The 8,735-nt window shown below is 55.5% G+C and overlaps 1 protein-coding gene across 2 annotated transcripts in view; it reads right to left on the reverse strand.

Annotated features, from left to right (window-relative positions):
* The window catches only part of SMAD7 (SMAD family member 7), a 30,192-nt gene extending 26,145 nt beyond the window's left edge, over window positions 1–4,047 (reverse strand). For both annotated transcript variants that reach the window (XM_082641439.1, XM_082641438.1), the window contains exons 1-2: window positions 3,428–4,047; window positions 2,017–2,070 (exon numbers count right to left, since the gene is read on the reverse strand). In XM_082641439.1, coding sequence (XP_082497565.1) covers window positions 2,017–2,070; window positions 3,428–4,040 — 667 coding nt within the window. In that variant the 5' untranslated portion in view covers window positions 4,041–4,047. The remainder of the gene's footprint in view (window positions 1–2,016; window positions 2,071–3,427) is intronic.
* Window positions 4,048–8,735: the final 4,688 nt, after the last annotated feature.

An 8,735-nucleotide genomic window follows, 5' to 3' on the forward strand; every position in this document is an offset into this window, starting at 1 on the left:
ACCAGGCCCAGCCCTGGCTGCACTCCAGCGCGTCAGGAGATTCCCACCACAGGGGCTTCGCCAGTTAGCACCCTTACATCCTTACACAAAGGTGATGTTTTTCACTTTTTTGTTGTTTGTTTTGGGGTTTTCTGGTTTGGCGGGGGGAGAGGGGGGTTAGATTTTTGCTTTGGAGTGTTTTCTGGGGGTGTTTTTTTTTTTTTTTTGGTTTTGTTTTACAGAAACGTTTTGGGTGAGTAACCAAGCTGTGAGTTTCCGATTGGCAGGTTAATCACTTCCTATTGGCTGATCTGGAGAACTTTTCTCCCCCTTGGAAATGGCACATTCCTGTCTTTGTGGCTTCTCTGTTTGCACACATTTTGCTACCTAATGTCAACACTTGCTAATGAATAAATACATCACTCCACTCACTGAAAATGAGGTCCTGGCCTGAGAGGGTGACTGCTTGAATCCGGTGAACAGATCTGTCCAGGTATCTCTGCAGGAAACCCAAGAGAATGTGGTCTTTCTTTCCTATGATTTTAGGAAATTTCTCAGAACATTTCGCCCTAGTCTTCTTTACCCCCGGGGCCAAGGTAACTGGCCTCCCTCTTTCTCACTTTTAAGGAAAACCTCCGAATTTGAAGACTATGGAAGGGAAAACAAAAACAGGACAGAGATAGCCCCTTGGAGAACTAAGCTCATAAAAGAATTCTTGAGTACTGATGCCAAAAACCCAGTCAACTTACATTCTTGGAGAAAACAGAGCTTGGTCATTCCAGTTAACATTTGTTACAAATACAGAGCTGCTTATCTCCTCATTAATGACTATTTATCTGGTGTTTTGTAAATCGAAAGCAAAATATCACATGCTTTGCAGGCCACTTACTAGACAGGCACCAGGCAAGCAGCAACGCCTTCCCTCCTGGAGGGATCGTGTAGTTGGGGAGGGCTGGCTGGAGAGCATGGGCTTCTCTTACACCGTTCATTAAAGTATTTAATTCTGGACAACGCCCCAGCAAGACTTTTAATTAGTGGGGGAAAGGCCCAACAGCCAAAACTCATGAGGCGGAAGGACTTGTAGAATTCCAAGAGGGAAATGGGGCCCAACCCTTCACTTTTCCTTCTCCCAGAACCTTGGCAAAATAAAAACGTCAAAAGCGTTGCATTTGTCAGGCACCAGTGTAGACCAAAGTCACAATCCATACTTTCAAGCAAACGAACCTCCCGCTGTAAGAAGGGGCTCCAGGAAACAAGGGCCCATCGAAGTTGTCACCCTCGAGTCCCCGTTTTTCAGACCCTCCTCCCCTGGCACTGTCAAACCTCTGCACTGCCAGCCAGAAGTTGAATGCAGACAAGCGCAACTGAGGTGGTGCCAGCCTCAAGTGGGGCTTCTGCCCTGGCCCCGTGCCAGCCTGTGACAAAGCACCAGGCAGGCAGAGCTCTGCTAGAAACTTTTATAGCCCTCACCAGGAACTCCGAGAAAACCAGGAGGGGGCTGTGGACTTTACTTCTTAAATTTTCTAATCTCTTGCTCCAAACCAAGGTCCGTCTCTGCACTTTTTTAATCTGTCTTCCCTCCCCCATCGGGTTATCCATTCTTCCCACTGAGATACTTCTGGCACTCACAAAGTCTCCGACGTTGCCCATCAACCTGTCCTATTTGGCTCCCGAGATGCTTCGGCGTGGATCAAATTCCACGTGTTAAAAGCTGAGCCAACTTGGGTTATGGAGTGCAAATACATGAAAAAAGGAACAAAATGGAAATATCTAGGAAACAAACATCTCTGCAAAAAGATATACATGTATACATACACACACACACATATACACACACACACACACACACATTACGGCCAGCTCCAGTCACAACAAAAACAGAAAAAAATCCACCAAACTTCCAACATCGGCAACTATAACAACCTCAGGGCAAGTCCAGCGTCTCCCCACGCCGCTGCCTAGGCATACACATCCGCGTTCTAGAGACTCCATTTCTAACTTAAGATAGGAAGGATATTTTTAAAATCATCTACTCACCAGTTGGTTTGAGAAAATCCATCGGGTATCTGGAGTAAGGAGGAGGGGGAGACTCTGGAATTAAAAAAGAAAGAGAAAATAAAGGCCGAGCCATGAGAAAGAGATAGAAACTTATGATAACAGAGGCATTCTTTTAGCCCAACTGTTTGTCTTAGCTGTGGGGGTTGGAGGCAGGGCCGCGAGGCGGTGATTGCCTTGATATTTAGCTGTCAGATAAACAAAAGAGGCCGCCTGGCGCCAGCCTCGGCGCTCCGCTCCTCCACGTCTGCGGCCGCCGCCGCCGCCGCCGTCGCCGCGCTCGGCCGGCCGGGCTGGAAACCACCGGCTCGGCCGCGGCTCGGCCGCGGCCGCTCACTTCACAGGGCTGCAGGGCCACAAAGCCCCCTCCCCGTCCCAAAACTTCACATCCCACTCCCACCGCCCCACCCCACCCCCGCCCCGACCCGTCCCCCAGGGGTGCAATTCACCTCCGCCACCGCTGCTCCGCTCCGCACCCGCGCGGGGAACACGGGCTTCCCCTTTGCCAGCCCACCCGGGAGGTGCACCCCAAGAGCGCTGGTGAACTTGGATTTGTGGGCGCCCGAGGTGCACTCCGCCCCCGCACAAAGACGTAGAGAAAAGGGAATCAATGGAGGAGGCCGGGAGGATAAAGAGAAGGAGGCTGGGGTCTCAACTGAGAAGAAGCCCAGGCCCCAGGGGCATCCTCCTCACGGAGGCGCTGGGGGCAGACCATCCCACAGTCAGTAACTGTGCTTTCCTGTGCTGGAAGAAAGGAAAAAGCAGGGGGCACCCAACTTCTCCTGACTGCTTGTTCTCTTTCACCCTGGGGTGGCACAGTTTAGAGCAGATATCCAGCGCGGCCTTCCATCCTAACTCTTTGCCTCAAAACCCAAAGCTGCGCCGGCCAGGGCAGTCTCCCGGCCCCTTGTGCCCGACGTGACTCTCTTTATTTACTAAAGGAGAGCCTTACTCTCTAGCCTTTACAACTGCTTCTTCCAGCCTTCCTTGGCGGCCTTGGACCGAATCCAACTCGGCCACACACCTCAACGCCTTTCCCAGAGCGGGGGAGGCGTGACCCCCGCTTCTCTCTGCACCCCTTGGCTAATCCGGAAATGAGGACATCTAATCTTTAACCCCCTGCGTGTGGAGTGTGTGCTTGAGCAATGCCCAAAGCCTCCCCCGCGCCCCGGGGCAACAGAGAAGAAAAAAACTGGAAGGCAACCCCCAGGGAATACCTTTCCAGTTTCCCCTAGTCCCTTCTCGACCCTTGTCCCCCAAGTCTCTTCCCAGGAAGAGATGTACACTCCCCTCCGGCGAGGTAGCTACACAAACACACAGCCCCCAATGGAGCTTTTCTTGCACCACCTGAGCGCCAGAAGAAGGGGAGGGTGGGCGCAGAACAACTTCCTACCTAGTTCGCAGAGTCGGCTAAGGTGATGGGGGTTGCAGCACACCAGCTCGGGGTTGATCTTCCCGTAAGATTCACAGCAACACAGCCTCTTGACTTCCGAGGAATGCCTGAGATCCGGCCACCTGAACACTTTGCACAGCAGGAGGGGGAGCGAATAGGACGAGGGCGGCTGCGCGGGCTGCGAGCCGGAGGGCGCCCCCAGGCCCAGCCTGCAGTCCAGGCGGCCAGGCAGCAAGAGGCACGCGGTGCGCGTACCGCCGCGGGACTCCACGGCCTGGAGCAGCAGCTCCAGCTGCCGTTCCTTCAGTTTCTTGAGCACCGAGTGCGTGAGCGCCTTCAGATCCGCCTCGGCGCCCCCGGCCGCGCCGGAGCCCGCGGCTGGGGGGTGGGGATGGTGGTGACCTTTGGCACCTCGCACCGCCTTGCCCAGGCAGCAGCCAGCCCTGCCTGCGCCGCCGCCACCGGCCCCATGCGCCCGGCCGTCCGTCGCCCCTTCTCCCCGCAGGTCGCCTCCTCCTCCGCCTCCCCCCGCGCCCTCCTCCTCGTCCTCGCCGCCGGGCGCACGGCTCCTCCAGAGACGCCGGACGAGCGCAGATCGTTTGGTCCTGAACATGCGGGGCGAGGAGGCGAGGAGAAAAGTCGTTTGCCGGCTAAGGAGCGAACATGACCTCCGCACACCATGAAGAAGTCGGGTGCCGAGTTGGGGCAGCAGGCGCAGGCGACAGCAGCAGCAGCAGGGGCCCTGGCAGGAGCGGCGGCGGCCCGAGGGGCGCTCCGTGGCATGCGCCAGTCTCCCGGAGGCCGGGGCGCGCGCGGGGGCCCGGGGGCGCCCGCCGGGGCTCGGGGGCCTGCGCTCCGGCTGCCCCACCCCTCGCGGCCCGCGCCGTGCGCCGCTCTCGGGCCCCGGCGCACCCCGGAGGAACGCGGCCGCCGCTTCCCTGGGGGCGGCGAAGCCTACCCCGGTCGGCGCCTCCCCAAAAAGAGGCCCCCCCGCAGCGGCTCCCGAGTGTCGGGCTCGCCAGCCTCGGCTGCCTACATGGAAGATCCGCGAGGGCAAAAAACGAAAGGCGTTCGGCTGGGCTGCTGGAGGGAGGAAAAAGCCTCTTTCCCCCTTGCTAAGCAACTTAATTTGGGGGTGGGGAGAAGCTGGCAATTAAAAAAAAAAAAGCAGGCACGCGATTTATTTTTTTCCTCTATATCCTTAGTAACCGGATCGCCTTGAATTCCGTACACACGAAGACTCGGGGGAGGGGGCTGAGTGGACTTCACCCCGCATGAGATGTCTGGCGAAATAAGGAAGCTCTCTCAAAATCTAAGAACCAAACATGCAAAGCCCAAAATGAAAAACACCACCTCCTCGTACCCCGGAGGTCTGGGGGCGTCCGGCTGGACCTGGGGTTTAAAAAAAGAAAATGTTTACAAAGTAGAACTAGACGTTTGAGGGGTGGAAAAAACGTATCCACGAGTTACATCCCCCTTTTTTCCTTGCAGAGCCCCGCTGGTCTTCCTCTCCTTTTCTTCTGCCAACAACAAAAAAAAAATCGTATTTTTTTAATCCACAGAAAGCTTTGGCTAGGCTGCTTCAATCCTTCGCATCTGGGTGATTTAGGGTAGTCTCTGGTCTTTCCTCTTGCGCTCCCGGGGGCCCCAGTCCTCAGCGGGGACTTCCTCGGAGCTGGCGGGGGCGCAGGGGCAGAAGATGCTGCGGCGGCGGCTGCGCCCCGCGGGGCTGACAGCGCGGGGGAGGGCGGCGCGGCGGCCGCGGCGGGCCGCTGGCGGGTCGCGCGCTCTCGCCCTCCGCTCTCTAGTGCGGGGACCGCCGGCGCCCCCTCCCCTGGCCGCGGCCGGCCGCTGGGGCTCCCCGTATGGGCTGCTCGCCCCGACTCGGCTGCGGCGGCTGGAGGCCCCGGTGTCCCTCACGCCGCCTTCTCCTCCGAGACTCTCCTCGTCGCGGTCGGGAGCCTCCTTGTCCCCCGTCCGCCCTCTCCTGGCGCTCGGGTCCTTCTGCCGCCGCCGGGGGCTCGCCGCGCCGCACTCAGGGGCTCCTGGGCCGTGCGCTCGGCAGCTCGGCGCCGGCGGGCTGGCTCTGTCTTGGGCAGCTCTCTCCGGCGCGGCGAGCGGACCGAGCACGGCGCCCGGCTGGCTCGGCTGGCGCGGCTCGCGCGGCTCGAGGACTGGCTCCTCCGTGCGCCGAGCAGGCGAGCGAGTGTGCTCAGGGCTCGCAGCCTCCGGCAAGGCCTCCCGCCCCCGCCCCCTTCCCTCCCCCTTCCTCCCCCTTCCCTCCCCCGCCCCCAGCCGCCGCCGCCGCCGCCTCCTCCCCGCCCCCCCCCGCCCCCCCAGCCCTCTGCTCTGCTGGTTCCACTGCGCAGTGGCGCGCCCGGCTCCGGCCTCGTCACGTGGCCGTCTAGACACCCTGTCGCTTTAAAAAAAAAAAAAGCGATTGTGTTTCGCAAACAACAGATCGGGTTTCTAAAAGCTATTTCTCCACCCCGCCCCCCGCCACCGCCACCCCCTCCCGGGTCTGCAGGGGTTGGGGGGGACGAAAGGGGGGGACGAATAAAGGTGGGGAGCAGAGAAGCTCCCAGAGTCGACTGAGACCTGGCGGAATCAGAGGAGAAATGGGAAGACCCAAGAGCACCGAACAGGTTTCGCCGGCGAGTTATGGAGCGAAGCGAGCGGGTCGGTGGCGGATTTAGACCCGGACCGCGGAGCTTCTCAGTGGCTGTCCCGCGCGCGCTCGCCCTAACGATTCATTCATTCGTTTTGTTTTAAAGGCCCTGGCGACGGATCCCCTGGCCGCCGCGCGGGAGGGAAGGGGGAGGAGAGCGCTGTCTCCGTTTAAAAGACATTTACACCGGACTGGACCGAGGCCCTGGGAAGTGTGCGCTGGAGGGAACAGCCGGGCCGCCGAGGGCGGGGAGGCGGCGCGAATGTGACCTCAGCGGCGGCCGCGCGCTCCCTCCCGCCCTCTCCCGCTCCGGGCTCGGGTTTCTAGGACTGCCTGGAGAAGTGTGTCTTGTGCAAAGCTCTGGAATGCATTTGGCTGGCTGACGAGTTGCGAGGGGCAGCATCCTGGCGGGAGGTGGGGGGGGGGGGGCTCGCCCGCCCGCCGCGTGCAGGTTTCCTCCGGAGCCCGGAAGACCTCCGCCACCCCGCCTCCCAGCGCAGGAAGGTTACCTTCCGAGCAGACCTGCCTAGGGCATGCATATGCATGCAGGGCCTGTTTCTTCTCCCTCCTCGGCCCCGTAGCTTTCAAGGCGCCTAGAGTCAGAGAGTTTATCCCCTTACCCGAAGCTTTAGAGAAGCATAGACCCAGCAGGCCGACTATTGCATGGAAATGGGTAAAGCATTGGTGGGGCAAAGGACCAGATTACGTTTACTTCGAGAAAACTGTTGATAGTAGAAACGTAATGATTTAAACATATACGCATCATTATTGAGGAGGCCACTAGTTGGCATGGTGGTCTAACCTCGCATCTTATTCAGTGAAATAAGATTTTTTTAAAAAGCCATTTAGAATTGTGAGATCAGGACGACTATGAAACTCACTGGGGATTTTAACGAATCTTTAGAAAAGGTGAAAGAAACTATTTTCATTTTCCCAGCTAAGTTATGCTCCTTTAAAAGGAAAAGGCACAAAAATAATAATAAAATAATAATAATAAAGAAAAACAAAAAACAATAAAAGTAATAAAAGGAAAAAGCTCAGATGGATCTCAGCTTTATAGCTCAGCCCCTTCCCTTCCAGCAACTTAAAAGGTGTCCGTATGCCGTAGGTGCTTAATAAATATTTAGGAATCAACAGACTTGAATAGACTCATTTGGACCATTTCCCCCAAACCCACCAAGAGCACCTTTGGAGATATGAAAGTGAGAGAAAATCATGATCATCTCTAGGCAAGGGACCCTGAAGCTCACTGACCTAGAAGACCCAGAAATGCCAAGCAGTGCAGAAACGTGTAGGACAGGGCAGCAGCTGGCATTCTAAACCTTGTAAGCCACATAGGCTGCAATTGTATAAGATCATAATTTTGTTACAAATAAAAATATTGCTTATTGAAAAGGGCATTGAAATCTGTGTGTGTGAAATTTTCTGAACAAGCAAGCTGCAAAGACAGCAGGAGAGAAAGCCCAGGAGAAAATGGATTTGGGTGATCCCATCATCATAGGCAGGGAAAGACAAAACAGGCAGAAATGGGATTTTTGAGGTATCTGGGAAATGCATAATGCACTCATCTCAGAAAAGCTTAGAAAGAATACCTGATTCCTGGCTGGGGCTCTGCCACTCGCTGGTTAAGTAACACACTAGTGGTGATGTTAGACGAGCACTTGCAGGGTTTAAGAAGCTTTCTGGGCAAGTTTCCTGCCCTCTCCGGGGTCTCATTCCCTCTCTCTGCTCTGGGCCTAGCTAGAAGATGTTCACTTTCCTGTCGAGGCTAGGCCAGACTGCAAAGTGACAGGAAGGACTTAAATAAGCAGTGAAAACAAAGGCATAATTCTAATTAAGCTTCTTGGCTAAATGGAGAATCTGAAGACTGGGAAATCTGGCCAATGGTGCTAACACTATGGGATGAGAGGCCGGAGCACACACAGGGCAGGTAGATTTAGCGGGTGTTTCAGGAGTTGAATCTGACGTCACAACTTGTCTGGGTGGAACATGCATATTCTTGCAAAGATATGTTATCATATAGTGTAATTGTGGGTGCTTTTAATTCAGGCGTCACCCCTGTCTTGCCCTCTCTACATGGCTTTCCTCCTCCATTTTACTGCCCTAGGTAGACAATGGGTGGGTTGCTGGGCAAGTACCTACAGTGGTTGGTGCTGCTTTATAGCTCCCTGGCATCCCCTGAATCAGTTAACATCCCAAGCCTTCCTGAGAGCCAGTCCCACCCCATTCAGATTCTTATTCCTTTCCTTTCCAAGAAAGAAGCTGGACAGTAGAGGAACTCCTGGCTGGCTGGCGTGCCTAGAAAAGGAGTTCCTTTCCTTTCCACAGGCACAAATGAGACTGACAGGCACCCCATTTCAAACTATTCTGATCCTTGAAAAAAAGTTTAGGAGTTCACCAAACTATTGTGAATGAGTTTGATTCTAATCATTTGCTGGCAGGGAATATGGAATAAAATATCTCATTTGCAGTTGTTTATTTCCTGTTGTGGCTTCTATTTTCATCTTTTAGTCACTTTGGTGATAGTAATCAAACCCTAATCATGGTGCAGCCACAAGTCACAGAGACCAAAATAACTTGCAGCAGAGTTATGACAAACAAGGATGGAGTCAGCTAAAGACCTGGCTACTTAATCACTGG

Source organism: Mesoplodon mirus (assembly GCF_964341445.2).
Source record: "Mesoplodon mirus genome assembly, chromosome: 13".
Taxonomy (NCBI): Eukaryota; Metazoa; Chordata; class Mammalia; order Artiodactyla; family Ziphiidae; genus Mesoplodon; species Mesoplodon mirus.